Source organism: Myotis brandtii, unplaced genomic scaffold, assembly GCF_000412655.1.
Source record: "Myotis brandtii unplaced genomic scaffold, ASM41265v1 scaffold708, whole genome shotgun sequence".
NCBI classification, from domain to species: domain Eukaryota; kingdom Metazoa; phylum Chordata; class Mammalia; order Chiroptera; family Vespertilionidae; genus Myotis; species Myotis brandtii.
Genome location: NW_005370777.1, coordinates 3299257 through 3319390, shown reverse-complemented (window position 1 = coordinate 3319390; position 20134 = coordinate 3299257). Strand labels below are relative to the sequence as shown.

General features: G+C 36.4%; 2 protein-coding genes across 6 annotated transcripts in view; both read left to right on the top strand.

Moving 5' to 3' along the window:
* The window catches only part of NEDD1 (neural precursor cell expressed, developmentally down-regulated 1), a 29635-nt gene extending 12889 nt beyond the window's left edge, over positions 1–16746 (top strand). For all 5 annotated transcript variants that reach the window (XM_014530053.1, XM_005882356.2, XM_014530054.1 and 2 more), the window contains 9 exons: positions 1814–2015; positions 2401–2590; positions 5870–5998; positions 8629–8676; positions 9986–10188; positions 11183–11336; positions 12343–12499; positions 13478–13544; positions 15022–16746. In XM_014530053.1, the coding sequence (XP_014385539.1) occupies positions 1814–2015; positions 2401–2590; positions 5870–5998; positions 8629–8676; positions 9986–10188; positions 11183–11336; positions 12343–12499; positions 13478–13544; positions 15022–15126 (1255 nt within the window). In that variant the 3' untranslated portion in view covers positions 15127–16746. The remainder of the gene's footprint in view (positions 1–1813; positions 2016–2400; positions 2591–5869; positions 5999–8628; positions 8677–9985; positions 10189–11182; positions 11337–12342; positions 12500–13477; positions 13545–15021) is intronic.
* Positions 16747–18199: 1453 nt separating this feature from the next.
* LOC102243998 (aurora kinase A-interacting protein) lies at positions 18200–19031 on the top strand. Its single transcript, XM_005882355.2, has one exon. The coding sequence runs from the start codon at positions 18353–18355 to the stop codon at positions 18950–18952; it is 600 nt and encodes a 199-aa protein (XP_005882417.1). The 5' UTR covers positions 18200–18352; the 3' UTR covers positions 18953–19031.
* Positions 19032–20134: the final 1103 nt, after the last annotated feature.

The following is a 20134-nucleotide window of genomic DNA, read 5'->3' as shown; positions in this document are numbered from 1 at the left end:
GCGGTGGTGGTGGGAGCCTCTCCCGCCTCCTCAGCAGCGCTAAGGATGTCAGACTGCAGCTTAGGCCTGCTCCCTGCTGGCAAGTGGACATCCCCCGAGGGCTGCTGGGCTGCCAGAGGGATGTCTGATTGCCAGCTTAGGCTCAATCCCCCGGGGAGCAGGCCTAAGCCAGCATGTGGTCATCCCCCGAGGGGTCCCAGACTGCGAGAGGGCACAGGCCGGGCTGAGGGACCTGTGCACCTGGCCTCTAGTTGGTTAATAAAATTACATAGGTTTGAGGTGTACAGTTTTATAATACATCATCTGTATATTGCCTTGTGTGTTCACCACCCCTACTGAAGTCTTTCTTCACCATTTATTCTCCCTTTTCCCTCTTCTACCTCTCTACCTTCCCTCTGCCTTTCTCTCTTGTAATCATCATACTGTTGTTTGTCTTGCCTATGAGGTTTTTGTTTTTTTCCTTAACCTTTCACCTATTCACCCAGTCCCCCAATCCCCCTCCCCTCTGACAGCTGACAGTCTGTCCTCTGTATCTATTGAATCTGTTTCTATTTTGATTGTTAGTGTATTTTGTTCATTAGATTTCACATATCAGTGAAATCCTTTGGTACTTGACTTTTTCTGGTTGGCTTATTTAGAGCACTTCTGGATTGTGAACATTGAAGGATAGCCTGCTAATTATTTCATATCTTTATTTTAACATGTATGCACATTATTCTTTTTAAAAATATAACAAAATATGATTAATTTGCTTTAAAATTAATTCCTTATGTAAAGCAGGGTGTCTGAACGACCGGCATTTTGGGCTGGGTGATTCTTGGTTGTGAAGGACTGTCCTGGGCACTGTGGGATGTTCAGCAACATCCCTGGCCTCTACCCATTAGATGCCAGTAGCACTTTGCTAGTTGTGACATCCTAACGACCTCCAGTTGAGAACCAGTGGTCTAGAGCTAAAGGGCACATAATCTAAGTATCTGAGTTTGTTGTGCCTTCCTGTACTTCTTAGATTTATAAGGGTGCTTGGTTAGCTTTTATAAAAGCTGCAAAAATGCTACAGGTGTAAAAAGATACCTAACAATATATAAAAATCCTGTAAAAAAAATGCTAATGTTATTACTAGGGAAGGACCTACTGTCCTTATTAGAAGTTTACTGTTACTTATTTTACATTTTTTTTTTCTTTTTACTATTTTTTTGAACTAATTTACTAAGAGACCTGAGTCAGTAAGGCATTTCTCTCTTATATCGGACACTCCAATAAAGAGCTCAGCTTCAGTAGGTCGGTATTCATATTTCTCTCCTTGCTTCCTGAGGATCAAGCCACATGGGTTCAGTTAGCTTTTTGGTCAGGAGATACAGAACTAAGAACAAAGTAGCAGCTGCTCTCCTGTGAAAGGTCATAGTCCTCTTGAGGCTTAAGCAGGTCAACAAATGGAAAAGGAATACTGGGAGACTCCTTAATTCTGAGGCCAGAGCCCCTTTTTTTTTTTTTTTTTTTTTTGAGTAGCACCCAGGAATTCTGTCATATTCATTGCCAAGGTAACAATTATTTAAAGAAATAGGTACTGCTTCTAGAACATGTAGAGTGAATAAGAAAATAGGATGAAGTGTTCAGCAGTTCCTTTATATGCCATTGCACTGAAATGTCTCTTAATTCTAAATGTATGCTTTAAAATAAATGTTTGGAATGTATATGCTACTTGTTCAATTCTAAGTTCGTTTGGGTTTGATATGCTACAGTTATTTATATGTCACATAAGCTTATATACCTGTATACATTCATATATCTACATAAACTTACTCTCTTTCCAAAGGCTAGTGAAAACTTTAGTGGCTGACACTCCTCTAACTGCAGTAGATTTCATGCCTGATGGTGCCACTTTGGCTATTGGATCCTCCCGTGGGAAAATATATCAGTATGATTTAAGGATGTTGAAATCACCAGTTAAAACCATCAGTGCTCATAAGACATCTGTGCAATGTATAGTATTTCAGTACTCCACTGCTCTTTCTAAGGTAAGACATTTTCTTTCTGAATTTTTTCTTTTACTAAATAAATCTAGCTCAGAATATAGAAATTTTATGTTGTCAATCAAACAGTGTAGTTTAGCATCATAATCATTTTTATATAAAAAGCATTTAATATAATTTTAGTAAAAAGCCATTTGATACTGGTTTTAAAACTATTTTTTTTTAATTTTATACTTAATTCTCATATTTCCCTCTTCATATTTTAAAAGGCTTTTTTGGTTCAGAGGGAAACTCTCAGCTATACTAGCAAGCTTAAAATTTGTAAGGAAAAATATATACATATTTTTAATCTAATAGGGAATTTATAAAATATTAATAACAGTAGGGAGCATTAGAAACCTGAGCTTTTAAATATTCCATTACATTTCAGTCAGGTTTAAATAAAGACTCTTCAAGTAAGGCCTCAGCTGTGAACAAACGGACTGTTCCTGTGAGTGCCACCAGTGGGGGAGCTCAGAGTTCTGGAACTGTCAGAGAAGCCACTGCCACGGCCACGGTTCTGCCACAGCCCATGACAACAGCCGTGGGGAAAGGCACAGTTGCTGCCCAAGACAAAGCAGGTAAGTGGTGCTTATATATAGTATTTGGAGTGACCCCTTCACCCCAATATATATAATTATACTTCCTTCAGGAATCAAGAACTCAAATTCACTCGAGTATTTAAATGAAATTATTAGTAAATATCATTGAAGAAGTGAACATTTTAACTTCAGCTATAACTTCTTTAAAAATTAATGAAAAAATATTTTTCTTAGTCTATTTAGTTGAACTTCTGTTGTAAAAAATATTATCTTAAAAAACACAATAATGTCAACTCGAATTATTCATTCTTAATACTAACTAGACTGGGTGACTTTACATTGTGTCTTCAGGTAAATCGGTAGAGAATGCAATTTTGATGTCATGATTTGATCTCTGAGGTTTTTTCCTTTTTTTAAAAAAAAAGCGATTACTGTCTCCTTTTATTTCATATTTTAGAATGAAAGGTAAATTAAGTGATGAAATGAATATATTTAAGTATTAAATAGTGCCTGGCTCATATTAAGCCACATACTAGCAGTTTGTTAAATAAAAATAAATGAAAATATTACAATTTTAAATAATTTTTTTCTATGTTGATAATCAAGCATTTCTTAAAGAGGAATTTATTTAGACATTGTGAAAGTATAATATGATGATAAGCTTCCCCATACCTACTATAGAATATATTCTTTGCCTGCAATAAAGATCATATTCCCTAAATTCCTAAAAACCTGGTTTTTATTTTAAGAAGTATACTACACTGTCAACATGCAACAGATAGTTTTAAAAGTCTACATGGTATATATGCCAGTATGTTTTCAAAATATTAGAAATGGATGTACCCACCCATGTCTTTTTAAATTTTTAGGACAAGTACTTGACATGGACAAAAATATTCGTTGGTGCCTTTTCAGTCAGAGTTTACTATTTCCAAGTATAAGCAAAAGTTTAATTTGTTAACATTCATAATATGGGATAGTTTTCTTAAAGTTGTAGGTATATTCACTACAAATTTTCTGTGAATAACTACATTGTCCTCCCATAAAAATTATTACATATTACGTGGAAAAATAAATGCTGTCTACTTAAAAGAAGAAAGTCTTTTTCAAAATTACTTTGAGTAATGTTTGCCAGAAATGTTTAATTAAATATATTAAAATTTCCATTATTTTAAAATTTTAATTTACTATCAATTTTATGCATAATTTTCAAAAAGTAAACAAAATATTTTTCTCATTTACTGTAAATTTTATGAAGTCTGTATTCATTTAGTTTTTAATAAGGAGGCTATGTTTAACAATGACAGCATTAATTAGGAATTGAAGACTTGGGTCTGCAGGGTCACTGATTAACAGCTCTTTCCTGATTAGCAAAGTTTCTGGCAAAATGAATTTTTGCTTTGCATCCATAGTTAGAAATTCTGTTCATTAATTTTATTTTGAAATAATTTCAAACTTACAGAAAAGTTTCAATAATATATAAAGAACTCCTGAGCTCAGCTGTCCAGCAGATTCACCATTTTATAAATTTTGCCACATTTGCTTCCTAATTTTCTCTCAAACACACACACACACACACACACACACACACACACACACACGTCTATTTTTCCCCCCTCGGAAACATGTAGAGTATATTAAGTTTAAGTCTCAGGTCTATCACTTCTTACCAGGATGACTTTGGGCAGTTTTCTTAACCATTCTGAATCTCATTTTTCTCTTCCACAGATAATAACTTTTAGGGTTATTGTGAAAATCAGAGAAAAATGTATCAGAAGTGCCTGGCATATGGTGGGCACTCAATAATTATGGTGTAATTAATAATATTGTTATCACGATCATCATTATTACTATTATCATTTTAAGCTTCTTGTAAAATAAATTCGAAGTTTGACAAAAAGTTCATGTTGCTTCTACTAAAGTGGTCCTGACTTAGTTATTAAAAACAACTTCTGCAGTCTTGTTACTACTGCTTATTTTCAGAAGGAACAGCCATTTAAGGAATGAAAAACAGCCCTCTTCCTTTTTATTGTCTACTTCACTATTCTCTATAACAGCGGTTCTCAACCTGTGGGTCGCAACTCCTTTGGGGGTCGAAGGACCCTTCCACAGGGGTCGCCTAAGACCATCGGAAAACACATATATAATTACATATTGTTTTTGTGATTAATCACTATGCTTTAATTATGTTCAATTGTAACAATGAAACATGAGGAACTGTATTAAAGGGCCGTGGCATTAGGAAGGTTGAGAACCACTGCTCTAAGAGTTTGGGATTCTAGTTTCCTTCCTCTTAGTAAACTATTGTGAAGTCAGTGAAGTCATTTGAGGTCGTAAATGCCTAAAGCAATGTTAAGCTCCCCCTGTTAGTGAAGAAAAAGAAGAGGGAAAAATATCTGTTCACTGCAAATTGGGGAGAGAGCTAACATAACTTAAATCCTTCTATCTGTTAGGCATTGTCTACATATGCCTTACAGACTTTTTTTATGATTATCATTTGTAGGTAATCAGCTAAGTTATATGTTCAGAATACTTTTAAGACAGAAGCAAATATGTATATTATTTTAGAAAAAAAATTTAAAAATGGCTACAATAACATGGTGGTATATGGATAAGTAAGTTATTTGATTTTGGGGGAGCCCTTCATTCCATGAAAGTAATGGTTAGATGAATCATTGTTAAATTCTGCTTTTCCCCCCAATGCTCACAATTGTAACATTACCGCTCACAATTTTAACATTACCAATAATATGGGTAATACGTTAATTTTTTTTATTTATTCACAAAATCATATATTCTTTTTAAAATTATTTTAAAATTAATTTTATTGGGGTGGCATTGCTTAATAAAATTATATGTTCCTTCAAATGTACTATTCTATGATACATCATCTCTGTATTGCATTATATGTTTACACCCCAAATCAATTCTTTGTCACCATATGTTTGACCCCTTTTAGCCTTCACTACCCTATACCCCACTCCACCCCCCTTCCATCTGGTAACTACCATGCTGTTATCTGTGTCTATGAGTTTTTGTTTGTTTTTCTTTTTTTTTTTTAATTTAAATTCTTCATTGTTTAAAGTATTACATATGTCTCCTTTTTCTCCCATTGACCTCTCCCCGGCTGTTCCCATCCCCCAGCACATGCCCTCACTCCCCTACTGTCTGTGTCCATGGGTTACAAGTCATTTGGTTGATCTCTTACCCCTTTTTTCTTGTTTGTTCATTTGTTGCTTTCAGTTTTATATTTTTAGAACCTCGCTTCTGATAAATTTCTTTAAGTGTACTAACATTTTTATATCTAATTTCTATAAGGTTTGTCTCGAAGCATCAACACAGATATTTTATCTAAGGAAACAGACAGTGGGAAAAATCAGGATTTCTCCAGTCTTGATGATACTAGAACAAGTAGTTTGGGGGACATGTTCTCACCTATCAGAGATGGTAAGTCTGTTCAGATCAGAGGATCATGTTCTCTTGCTGGTAGTCTTACATTTTTATTCTGGCTAAGAGATGTGGGTAGCAGCTTCAGTGTAACTCTTGTGATGACAGTTTGCTCATTTTCTCAATCCCTGGGGTGGTATTTTTTCCTTTGCCTTGGTATTTTAGGTAACTATATTCCAAAATATATGCTGGTAATTTTCACATGGGAAATTTGCAAATAGTTCTGAAGTTAACATTTTAATTTCTACAAAAGTTTCTTAAAGGAAGTTTTGCATTCATAGGCAATCTTTTACTTGTATTTACTTTTTAATAAATTTTTGTAAAATCTTGGATATTGATAGATAAAAGATATCTTCCTGACTTAAAAAACATTTGTTTTTGTGATTATTAGTATTTAATTGGTATTTATTAAATGTTTTCATGGAGAAATATGGCTAAGTGATATATTGCCTCATCTTTTACACTATGTATGAAACTATCTCTCTCTCTCTCTCTCTCTCTCTCACACACACACACACACACACACACTTCTCATTGCTAGTAGATGTTGCCATTTAAAAAAAAAAAGCAAAAACTTTGCCAGCTTGTTGAATGGAAATATTATTTATCATTGTTGTTCACACTGTATGAACTAGGCCCATTGTTTGGCTGTGTTCTTTTAGTACTAATGTTCATTCTATTAACCTTAATGGGATAGTTCCACTGCTAATAGCAGTATTACCAATATGGGTGAATTTCTAGAGAATATTTTGGCAGGTTTAAATACTCATACTTTTTGGCCTGATAATTCCATTTCTATAAGTTTACCTAAGACAATATTCTGAAAAGCCCAGAAAGATTTGTATGTTTACTGTATAATAGTGAAAAACTGGAATGAATTTAAATGCCAACAATAGCAGGGTGTTTAAATTGTTGCATGTGCCTATGGTCTTATAAAATTTCATTTTTTACTTCAAAATTGTCTGCATTATATGTTACCTTTTCCCCCCATTGACCTCTCCCTGGCTGTTCCCACCCTCCAGCATTAATTTTCTCCAATTAATTTCATAATCAGAAACAACAAATACATACGTGATTATATAGAATTACTGAGTGTCTTCTGCCTTATGCTAGCCTGAAAATACTTCAGTTGCCAGGTCAAACTCCTTTATCTTCCACCTAATGAAAAAGGGAAAGATTCCTTTCTTTCAAGACAAAGAGAGGTCAGACTGCATAGGTAGAGGAAAGAGAGGAAAGATGTGGGTGAAGGAGGGAAAAGTGGCTTGCACTGGAGTTGAAACAGGTTTCTGAAGTAAGTGCCCAGTTGGGGACCTTGGCTTCTGAGAACCCCTGGAGTTAACTATTAAGTTGAAGACTGTAGGAAGGGGCTTTGTGGAGGATTTTGAGTTATGAATGAAATCCTCTTTAATGGTATTCCAGATAAATAAAGAAATTCCTCTTTAATTAATTTAGCTATTTAAAAAATATTATTAGTATATGAGCCATATGCCTTTCATTTATTAGAATTTTGTATTATTAATGAGAAGAAAACATGGATACTAAATATAGTACTGCTTTCATTATCAAGAGATTTGCAAGGATGAAACTCAACTGGTAAAAGGCTTAATCTGTTTTGGTTCAATTTACTCATCTTTTAAATACTTCTGCTTTTGTTAGGGGAAAACTAATAACTTTTAAAAGTGCATGTGTGCTATGCAATATATATATATAGGATAGATGCACAATAGTCCTACTAATATGATAATCATTTATGACAATCAATTTATTGGCCATTGGAGTTTCTGATGAATTTGACCATTTTTCTATTCATTAAAATGGAGTTAAGCAATATTTGGTTGGTAATTTGTAAATGAATAATATTACAGCATTGAAATTTCTGCCATTGAAATAAATTTTAATAAAACCTTAAAACCTTATGTGTTTTATAGCATTGTATTGCTTGCAAAATGTTTTTATGTTATTTCAGTTGATTCTCAATAAAATCTTGTGAGATGGTCAGGGCATTATTCCCTTTATATAGATGCAGAAACTGAAGTTTAATTGTATTAACATTTGTCCAAGGTCACAAAGCTATTAAGTGTATAGGCAGAACTGAATTACAGACCTTTGGCCCTCACTACAGTGCTTTTCCTAGTATAGTTGGCTGTCTCATTAGAATAACTATCTCTCTATATATAAAAAGCTAATATGCAAAGTGTCTGCTCGGGAGTTCAACCGGGAGAACGGGAGTTCGATCACTCGCTATGATGTACACTGACCACCAGGGGGTGGCGCAGAACATTGCAGGCGACCAGCCGCAGTGGTGGCAGAGTGCTGAGGGAGCCAGGGGAGGAGGAGGCGGTGAGGTGGGAAACCTGATCAGTTCTGATCGCAGGCCAGGCCTAGGGGCCCTACTCATGCACGAATTTCGTGTACTGGGCTTCTAGTATCATAGAATTGTCTTTTTATATTTGCACTGTGAAGCTAAAAGAATGAAAAGGGGAGTTTATGTGAGTACTAGCTTTAACTTTACTCAGATTTTCTTCTTAAAATTATTATCCTTGAACACTTTGGGGAATGAATAGTAATTATAAGTTGCTATAGCATCTTTTTTACTGTCTTTTAAATTTGATTTTCTAATTTTCTTACAGATGTTGTGGCTAACAAGGGAGGTGATGAGTCCATAGGCAAAGGAGATGGTAAGAACTATTGAGAAGTATTTTAATGAAAATTGTGATATTGTGTTCTCTATTCCTGTGTAACAAATTACCCCAACATTTTGAATTTTAAAAGAGCATTTATCATCTCATAAAATGTGGGTTAAGCATGGCTTAGCTTGAGTGCCCTTGGCTTTCGGTCTCTTGGTGCTTTAATCAGGGTGTCAATAGGGCTGCAGTCATCTCCAGACTTAACTGGGCAAAGATCTGCTTCCAAGCTCACTCATGTGTCTGTGAGCAAAGACATTAATCGGTTTATTCCCCTGTGGGCTTCTCCACAGGGAAGCTGACAACGGGCCAACTGGCTTTCCTTAGAGCTGGTGAGCAGGAGAGTGAGAGGGGGCACCCAAGATGGAAAACCATAGTGTGTTTGTAGCATAAGCTTGGAAGGTATTCTCTTTGTTAGAAGCAAGTTACTAGGTCCAACCCACATTCAAAGGGAGGGGATTACTCCAGGGCATGGATCCATGCCAGAAGTCAGGGATCATTAGGGGCTTTCTTAGAGGCTGCCTGCCAAGACATATACCACAGTGTGAACCAAATGAACACTTCCGTTGTCAAATACTGATTAAAATGTCCATTGTGTTTTTCAGTTTTCAAAGTATTTTCATATACAATATCTCCTTTAAGCCTCACCACTCAGGGAAATAGATATCATTATTCACATACTAGAGGCCCGGTGCCCAGTTTCATGCACCGGTAGGGTCCCTCAGCCTAGCCTGCGCCCTCTCGAAATCCGGGACCCTTTGGGGAATGTTGGACTGCTGGTTTCAGCCTGATCCGCCTGGCAATCCGAAATCCCCCAAAGGATATAGTAGTGCCTGAAGCGGCAGGTGGCCGGGGAGGAGCCCAAGCCCAGGCCGGGTACCGCGCCGCTCCTGCTCATCACAGCCTCGCTGTGCCTGCCACCACCACCACTTGGTAAGCTCATTGAGTGGTGCTCCCTCTGTGGGAGCACACTTACCACCAGGTGGCAGCTCCTGCGTTGAGGCACCATCTGCCCCAGGTGGTCAGTGCGTGTCATAGCGAGCAGTCAGATGGTCGACCTGTCGAACAGTTGACCAGTTGCTTAGGGTTTTATATATATAGATTTGCAGATCAGAATGCAGTCACAGGGATTTTTACGATTTTTTTGCATCAAATAAGGGCTAGAGCTGACAAATGAACCTGATTTCTGAATCCAAATTCTGTGTCTTTCCATCATATTAGCCTGTCAGGTTAAATGCTTTTGTTAAATATCCAACATTGGAGAACATCATATGCAAACACAGCTTTTTCCCTCTTTTTTCAGGCCTTGACTTTTTAACACAATTGAACTCAGTGTTTCCTCCAAGAAAAAATCAAGGAGCTTCAGGCACTTCAGTATTGCATTCTAGTCCCTTTAATGTCTTTATGGGATCTCCCGGGAAAGAAGAAAATGAACATTGTGATCCGACAGCTGAACCTAAGAAAACGTATCTGGGAAAACAGGAATCTAAAGACTCCTTCAAACAGGTATCTGCCTGAAAGTGGTACTGAGCTCACTGTGTGTTTCTCACCAGCAAGCATGATGAAGACCGTCACTAGGAAGCAGGCAGCTGCCATTGCATTTGTCCTAACTAGTGACAGTGCTGTGCATTCACTACGTAGAAAAATACTCTTCAATCTTGGTGTCACGTGTTAAAAACTAAAGGATACTCTTGAAATCTATCTCTGGATGTGATGAGGATAGCAACACAACAGATGTCATAGTCTATTTTTTTTTTATAAGTCAAAAAACTTGATATAGCTGTCTGTGTAGTAATATTTTATACCTGAATATTTTAAGAAGTATTTCCATTGTGGCGGAAAGCACCAAGTTGGTGGTCAAGGCAATTACCCTAAGTCTTAGAGTAATTTATTTTTTTATTTTATGTTTTTATTTTTATGTGTCCTTATCCCCACATTACATTCTTAGAGTAAATTGATGGTGATATAATACAGTACTCAATATAGAAGTTAATTTATTATGAAAGGATTCAAAATGATCAAATATTACCAGGAAGTTACCAGGAAGGCTGAATCTGTTGTGCAGTATATCCATTTATTTTCAAATTTATTTTTAGGATGATATTGTAAAGATAACATTCAAAAAGTACAAAATGTCTTTTGACTTATTTTTCAGATATTTCTGACTAGTTATAAACGAGAGGTTGGGGGTGTTTTTTGTGTGTGTGGCGCGGGGGCGAGGGCGTTGTTTGTTTTTGCCTGTGATCACTATTTTAAATTATATTCAACAGACTGATGCTTAGTAAATGAACTTTATCATGTTATCATTGATATTGTTTTTGATTAGTAAACTTGATTTATTTGCCAATAGTCCTAGCAATTTTTTTTCTCTTTCTATATCCCTTTTTATTTTTCCTTTACCTGACCCTACCTACTGGATAAAAGAAAGTTGGTACAAATTATGTGGATGATACAGGTAAAGCCAGAATTTATATATTAATTGTTTATTTTAAATGTGAAGTTTGCAAAGTTGATCTCCGGTGCTGATACTGGAAGTCTAAATACCTCTCCATCATCTAACCAAACAAGAAGTCCTGAGAAATGTGAAAAGCCAGAAAAAGAAAAGGAAGCCCGGTTACTGTATGAACCCACAATCAATGGATCCTCAGCTCCAAGTAAGTACATAAAACTTTCTAATGTTTGAAAGTGTTAAGTTGGAAACCCTCACTATTTAACTTGAAATGAGTGATCACAGACAAAATTTTAAATGTTCAAAGAGTTTAAATGTTCAAGGAGTTTAAAATTTATGACATTTCTCTAGCGTAACCCTCTTACTAGAAGACAATAAAATGTACATGAATGATTAAATATAACCACATTTATTTGACACTCTTGGTGTGAATTTCATTTTTGATCTCATCTGTAGGTGTCTTGATATAACGTGGTACAGATAGGAATATGGTGTAGAACCCTGTGAAAATGGGTCAATTACCTAAAATTATCTTTTTAAAAATTAAGATGAAGATTTATTTACAAAGATGTTCATCCCAACTGTATTTTTTAATGTTATTTTTTGATTTGTCAATTACAGTTGACATTCAATACTATTTTATATTAGTATCTTTTTCTCCCCCACATATTAAAGTCCTATTCGTAGAGTTAATACCACAGACCCTAAAAGCTTGATCCACACTTAAAGGGATATTAGGTTCAGCTATCAGTGTTATCCATACAAAAACAACTCTTTGTGTAGAAGCAACTCTTTTATATAGATATCTGTGTTTTACCTTAAGGTTTCTATGGATACATTGCATTAGCTTAAACTCTGGGGCTTTGCCTGTAGCATTACTTTACTCATGTACTCTGTTGGTTAATCTAGTTTGTGCTGAAGCTTGTCACATTCATCTCTTATAAGAGGTTTAGAGATTCTTCAAGATCAGTTCTTCTGTCATATGTTACTACATTAGTCAGTGGCAATTCATATATATAGATAAATGACTATTAGAAATAATGTCATAGAAAGTTTAAGATTTGTATTCCAAACAGTGCATTTTTCTAAATGTTATAGGAACACTGTTCTTTGAGTTTTTCAAGTTTTCTCATGCCAAATCTTATTTAGAAATGTTTGATGACTCTTAGTCCAAGTTGACTGTTATTATTTTCTTCATTGTTTTGTTTTAGATCCAAAGTTAGCATCCTCTGTCACTGCTGGAGTTGCCAGTTCACTGTCAGAAAAAATAGCTGATACCATTGGAAATAATCGGCCAAATGCCCCATTGACATCTGTTCAAATCCGTTTTATTCAGAACATGATACAGGAAACATTGGATGACTTCAGGTAGTAACCGTAAAACTTGTAAACAACCCAATGCCAATTGACAGGAGAATGTACAGATCAGTATAAATCAGTGAGCTACAGATATATAGATCGTGAATCTTGAAAATGTGATACTGGATTATTTTCTAAAGGTGCACTACTCAAGACTGCATAGTATATGGTACTCTTTTTGTAATGCTCAAAGCAAGCAAATTGAAATGTATTCAGTAAAGAGAGATTCTATGTTATACAAATGTACTTGTAAAGCATTTTTTTGCTTAAGCAAAATTCACCAGAGTAGTATTGTCTTCTTTCTTGGGCTTCTCCCAAGAGTTAAGTGATGGAATCAGAGAGGAGCATACAGGAAGTTTCTATGATTTTGGTACTGTTCTAGCTTAGAAATTCTATGGTGGGTGACTGTTTTATTATTATATTTCATGGTTTTCATGTATTCTTTTGTAAGCATGAATTAATAGCATTTTATTGAATACACTGTTATAACCACCCAAATAACACCTTCCTATTTTATCTAGACGTATTTTTTAATGGCTAAAACATAGATAATAGTTAAAACATTATAACCTAGTATATTATCTGTATTTCATTGTAATATAAACCTGTGTCTTGATAATTTCTATATTAAGGAATGTAGTATAGTATAGTGGAAGTAGATAGCCTGGGTTTATATTTTAGGTCTGCTATTTACTGGCTATATGTCTTTGGATAAGTTATAACAGGTCTGTGGCTCAGTTACTTTATTAGTAAAAAGGAGGTAATAATTATAACTGGTGGTGAAGCTTAAATAAGTTCTTACATTTAAAGTACAAGAAAGTGCCTAACACATAGTAAATAAGTGCTAGGTGTATTGGTATTTTTATTAGTGTAATAATTGTTAACATCCAATAATTTGAAAAATGAGAAAGCTTAAGTAGTTTCTTGAATGATATAGAGTTGGTAAAACTGTTACAATTCTGACAAGTATTTTATATTCTTCCCTAGAGAAGCATGTCATAGGGATATTGTGAATTTGCAAGTGGAGATGATTAAACAGTTTCACATGCAGTTGGTATGTATGACAAATGTTATTTTAAGTGAATGTAGAGTTGTGGATCTGCAAAATCCATTAAAGGGTGATATAGTTGTTACTTGCTTATATCTAGTTCCTATGATAAATAAAGAAGGAGTTTTAGAAATTTAAAAAGTAAAATAGTTTTTAACTAGTCACTTCCCCCCCCCCGCCCCTGTGAAAGAGAGGCTAAGGGGCTGCTTGGTAGGAGACACCAAAACAACCCCAATTGCCTGCCTCCTTAGGCTTTTATTGTAACAGCAGCTTGAACTAAAATTAACGTCTAGATCAGTGGTTCTCAACCTTCCTAATGCCGCGACCCTTTAATACAGTTCCTCATGTTGTGGTGACCCCCAATTTCATTGTTACAAATTGAACATAATTAAAGCATAGGGATTAATCACAAAAACAATATGTAATTACATATGTGTTTTCTGATGGTGTTAGGCGACCCCTGTGAAAGGGTCATTCGACTCCCAAAGGGGTCGTGACCCACAGGTTGAGAACCGCTGGTCTAGATACAATCAGCAGGGTAAGTATCCTTGAGAAAGCACATGCTTCTACAAGGACAGGTCTAAAAGACTAAACATAGAGATTCCAGCAAAGCACCTGGGGGCTTGGACTTGTTTGGAAAAGTCAAGGCAGGGGCTGCTGCCTTTGGCAAGGTCCCCTCAGAGGCCCCCGACCTTTCAGAGAATCTTCCTTACAGACTTCCAACCAAGTCCCATGCATGCTTCTCCACACATCCCCACCAAGTCCTCCTGCAGAAACCCATGCTTACTACATAGCTGATTACATTGTACAAAAGTTGGTATTTTTAATTTTGTGAAAATTCAAAAAATGTAAGTTATCATATGGTAACTCTATGCTTAACGTTTTGAGCAAAGTGTTTTCCAAAGTGGCTGTACCATTCATATTTCTACCCAAAATGCCTGAGGGCCCCAGTTTCTCCACATCCTTGCCAATACTTCTGTTACCTGATTTTGTTATAACTCTCCTAGTAGGCATGAGGTGATTCTCGTTATAGTTTTGATTTTCATTTCCCTGATTATTAATGATGGTGTACATTTTTTCATGTGCTTATTGGTCATTTTGGCCATCTTCTTTGGCCATCTTCTTTATATGTTCTGGATACAAGTCCTTATTAAATATATGATTTGAAAATATGTTCTTTAATTCTGTGGGTTACCTTTCAGTCTTCTTTTTAACCTTTAATAGGTAAGGCAACTTTTTACAACTTTTTTTCTTTAATAAGTACGCAAAAAGCTCCTTGCATGTGCAAATATAGGCCTCCCAAATATGTAAGTTTTACTAGTGGTCTTTCATTTACATTAACAAATAAGAGTGGTTAAGTCTGAGGAATATCATTTAGCTAGTTAATTGAACATGAGAGAAATGATAGCTGACAGTATGTAAAACATGCCAAATAAATGTGACATGCCAAGTAATTTAAAAAAGAATTTTTGTCCTTTTCTAGAATGAAATGCACTCTTTATTGGAAAGATACTCAGTAAATGAAGGTTTAGTGGCTGAAATTGAAAGACTACGAGAAGAAAACAAAAGACTGCGAGCCCACTTTTGAAATTACACTGAATACCTTAATGTTTTTTAATTTGGGAAGTTTTTGGCAACACAGAACTACATGGAATCAGTGTTGTTTTTATGGCCTCTGGGAAAAATTTTCAAGTAAAAAGGTGATGGGATTTTACACCAACCACTATTTCATTCTCTCTGACTGTCGAAAATATTTATATTTTTATATTAAAAGCTGTACAATGTATAATTTGCCTATAGGAAAGTCAGTAGGATCTTTATTTTTCTGAAAGCTTTAGATAGACACTAAGTGCCCTTTTTCATAAGACAATTGTGCAAAAAAATAGGTTATGGGTGTTTTAAAATCACCTTTTTTAACATATATTTTTTGATTAACATTTGCCTTTCCAATTTTTTTGGATGTTTTTGGGATTAAAGAGTTTGATATGCATTCTATTTTTATGGAAAAAGTAATTTTAAAATGGCAATTGGTGTTTCTAAGCAATTACCTAATAAAACACAAGGTTGGTTACTAATTATTTTGTTAACTTAATGAAGTCAAGTATGACTACTATTTATTATTTTTACATTTGATATGACAATTTGTTGGAATTTTGAATTGCACAAATTATCTTTTATCTATTGCGTTTATGTTATTGGATTGTACTTCTAACAAATCTCTATTCTGGGTTGTTTTTTTTTTTGTTTTTTGATGTGTTTTTTTGTTTTTGTTTTTTGTATTTTTTTAGCAAACTTAGCAGACTTCACTTTACCTATGAAAACTTGTAAGGATTTGAAAGATTTGACCAGAGCTGCATATTTACTAATTATCTCATGAATTAGTAATAAGCAAAATTATACTACAAAGTTTTAATGAACATGATTCAACTGATAATCAGTGAAAATTTCATAGTAGATACTAAATATTACTGTATTATTGCAGTTCATTTTCTCCCAAATGAGAAGCGTGGATGTCTTTTTGTGGTTTATATCATTAACTTTCTCTAATCCTTTGTGTGCCGTATTTAACATTTTTATATTATTGACCTTAACATCAAATTTAGAAAGGGTAATTGTCAAAAGGATTTATACCTCTTTGACAATAGATGGATGTGTACATCTACCTGTTGTGATCTGGAGTTTTAATCATATAAGATTAGGCAGGTTATTGGTTTGTTTACCTTCTTGTAGTCTCTTGTCCCAAAGACTTAAACTATGTACCTTTTATATATTACTCCTGTCCAATTTTGACTTTTGAGATGAAAATACTAAAATAAAAAAGAAATTGAGTTAGCTTACTAACTTTATGATTTTCCAAAGCAATGGAAATTTTTAAGGATATTTTTTAATAAGTATAAACATACTAATAACTACTTCAAGGAATAAAAACAGAAATACTACTTTTTCCTATTGTGTCTCAGAGAATACATTTGTATTGAAGCATAAAAGGGTGCTACTGTGATCTTTTTTCCTGGCAGATTATGAAAGCATTATGACTTGTAACAAGTTTCCTTATATACCATTATCAAGCAGACTTAGAAAACAAAAGTGTGTTTTGCCTATATGCTTTATTTAAATTCATTAATATTTTTCCTGTTGTCTTTTTCTGTACATGCACTTGATGTTTATTGAAAGAAGAGGGATAAATAAAACAATTTTAGTAACTTTATGTGTATTGATGAAACATTTTTTGTCATAGAATTTAAAAGCTAAATAAGTACAAGCAAAATCTTTATATATGGAAAACCTGAAATTAAATGTTTGCCTCTTACCAAGCTGAAATAATAGGGATTGAGTTTACCCATCTAAAATTTTTTAGAGACAAAATATGTGAAATAGTTTTCAAATAATGGACATTACACAGAATGGGACCATGATCCCTGAAAGAGGAAAGCAGATAAGACCCAAGAAACTCAATGAACCTCAAGCACAAGAAATAAAATAACACCAAAGCACATCATAATCAAATTTCTTAAAACCAGTGACAAAGGAAAATTCTTAAGCAGCAAAAGTCAAAAGCTCAGAGGAACAAAGATAATGTCAGAGGTAGTGGAGCAACCTCTTTCAAATACCAAAAGAAAACACCCAACTTAGAATTCTATACCCAGCAAAAACATCTTTCAAAAATTAAAATGAAATATTAAAACTTTTTCAGAACTATAAACACTAAAGGAATTCATCATAAGGAAATGTTAAAGAATGCCTTTAGTCAGAAGGAAAATGGTACCAGATAGAAATCTTCTATTCAAATGAATGAAGAACACCAAAAATTGTGTATATGTGAACAAATGTAGGATTTTTTTCTTACTTTATCTCTAAAGGTTAATTTACTATTTAAAGCAAAAATTATAAGCTATTGTATGGTTGACACATAAGTAAAGCAAAATGTCTGATGACAATATTACTTGAAAGTAGTCTATGATAAAAATGTATAATGTAAAACCTAAAGCAATCACAAGAAGAAAAGCAGTTAAAACTAATAAACCAACAAAAATAGTAACATATAGCCATAAAAATAATCCAAAAGAAGGAAGGAAAAGAAAAAAGGGGAACAAAAAATAGGACAAAAAATAACTTGTAAGATGGAAAACAAACAGCACTATCAATAATTGCATAAGACTAAATTATCAGGTGCTCTTATTAGACTGTCTTTTATCCAACTACTAGAGGCCCAGTGCATGAGATTTGTGCACTCAGGGGGCATTCCTCAGCCCAGTTTGCGCCCTCTCGCAGTCCAGGAACCCACGGGGAATGTCCGACTGACGGCTTAGGCCCATTCCCTGCGGGACATCCTTAGCGCTGCCATGGAGGCAGGAGAGGCTCCCGCCACTGCTGCTGCGCTCACCAGCCATGAGCCTGGCTTCTGGGGAGCACACTGACCACCAGGGGGCAGCTCCGGCATTGAGTGTCTGCTCCCTGGTGGTCAGTGTGCATCATAGTGACTGATCATTCTGTTTGGTCGATTTGCATATTAGCCTTTTAATATATAGGATATACTGAATCAGAAATTCACTTTAAATATAAAGACAAATCATTTTAATATAAAAATAAGAAATTTAAAAATATATTGAACTAAATGCAAATGAAAAATTATCAAAATTTGTAGGAATCAGCCACTGGGGCCTGAGCCGACGCGGAGTTGGGCTCTGTAAGCGTGCCAGGGGGCGCTAGACGTAGGAACCGCCAGGCGTCACCCGGGCTGAAGACCGGACCGGAAGTGCCAGCGCACCGCAGCGGAATGCTCCGCTGAGCACCTGGGCTGCCACCCGCAGACCATGTTCCTGGCGTGTCTGATATCTCAGCTGCTGTGGGTTGCGCCCCGGGCAGGCCTCCGTGGGCCCTGGCCTGTCTCAGGGGTGCCAGGCAGCCATGCCTGCAGGCCCCGCTACAGCATGCAACCAGCAGGCCCGAGTAGGGTTGCTGTCCTCCCGGGCAAGGGGGTCCAGCTGGAGCTCGAGGAGACGCTGGTCCCCAGGAAGATGTCCATCAGTCCCCTGGAGAGCTGGCTGACCGCCCACTACCTGCTGCCCAGACTGGATGCTGGGGTCCCAGGGACTGCGGCACCGGCCCAGGCCTACGAGTGTCCGCCTGGCCAGGTGGGGGAAGGGGCCGAGCAGGGGCGTGAAGAGGTGCAGGATGCACCCCAGATTCAGTGCAAAAACGTGCTGAAGATCCGCCGACGGAAGATGAACCATCATAAGTACCGCAAGCTAGTCAAGAGGACCCGGTTTCTGCGGCGGAAGGTTCGGGAAGGATGCCTGAAACGAAAGCAGGTGAGGTTCGAGAAAGACCTGAAGCGCATCTGGCTGAAGGCAGGCCTGAAGGAAGCCCCTCCCGACTGGCAGACCCCCAACATCTACCTCAGGGGCAAGTGAGTGCGGGCGCCCCTGCCCCGGCGCTGCTGTTGTTCTCTTGTAATAAACGTTGACGAGCTCCGCTGCTCCTGCTGCCTGGGGGAAAAAAAAAAATTTGTAGGAATCAGCTAAAGCAAGTACTTTTAGGGACATTTATATCAATAAATGTCTGTATTAGAAAAGGAAAGGACTCAAGTCAGTGACTTTAGCATCCAACCTACTCTAGAAAAATAATAGCAATTGAAACACAAAGTGCACAAATGAAAGGATAAAGATTAAAGAAGAAATTATGCAATAGAAATCAATTGAGAAAATCAGTAAAATTAGAAGCTAGTTCTTTTAGATCAACAAAATTGACAAACCTTTAGCCAGACTGATGAATAAAAAAGACATAAATAATATCAGGAATGAGAGAAGTAACATTGCTACAGATTCTACCGATAATTCTGACAAAATGCCAAACCTAAATGGTTACTCTGGTGAATTATTTCAAATGTTTAACGGGCAGATATTTTAATTCTTAACAAATGTTATCAGAAAATAAAGGGATAATTCCCAACTCATTGTTTAAGGCCAGCATTACTCTGATACCAAAGTCAAAACTACACTCCAATATTTATCATAAACACATGCAAAAGTTATAAAAAAAATTTTAGCAATTTGAATTCAACTACGTATAAAAAGCATAATACATTTGACCTAGTGAGGTTTATCTCAAGAATGTAAATTTGGGCTAATATTAGGACACTAGAGGCCCGGTGTACAAAAATTTGTGCACTCGGGGGGGTTCCTCAGCCCGGCCTATGCCCTCTTGCAGTCTGGGACCCCTTGGAGGATGTCCACCTGCTGGCTTAGGCCCGCTCCCTGGGGGATCGGGCCCAAGCTGGCAGTCAGACATCCCTCTGGCAGCCTGGCAGCCCTCGAGGGATGTCCACTTGCCAGCGGGGAGCAGGCCTAAGCTGCAGTTGGACATCCTTTGTGCTGCTGAGGAGGCGGGAGAGGCTCCCACCGCCACTGCTGTACTGGCAGCCATCAGCCTGGCTTGTGGCTGAGCAGAGCTCCCCTTGTGGGAGCACACTGACCACCAGGGGGCAGCTCCTGCATTGAGCATCTGCCCCCTGATGGTCAGTGTGTGTCATAGTGACCAGTCATTCCCAGTCGTTCTGCTGTTAGGGTCAGTTTGCATATTACCCTTTTATTATA

Excerpts from the sequence above, each read along its gene's own strand:
- LOC102243998 (XM_005882355.2), top strand. The coding sequence starts at position 18,353 with ATGTTCCTGGCGTGTCTGATATCTCAGCTGCTGTGGGTTGCGCCCCGG.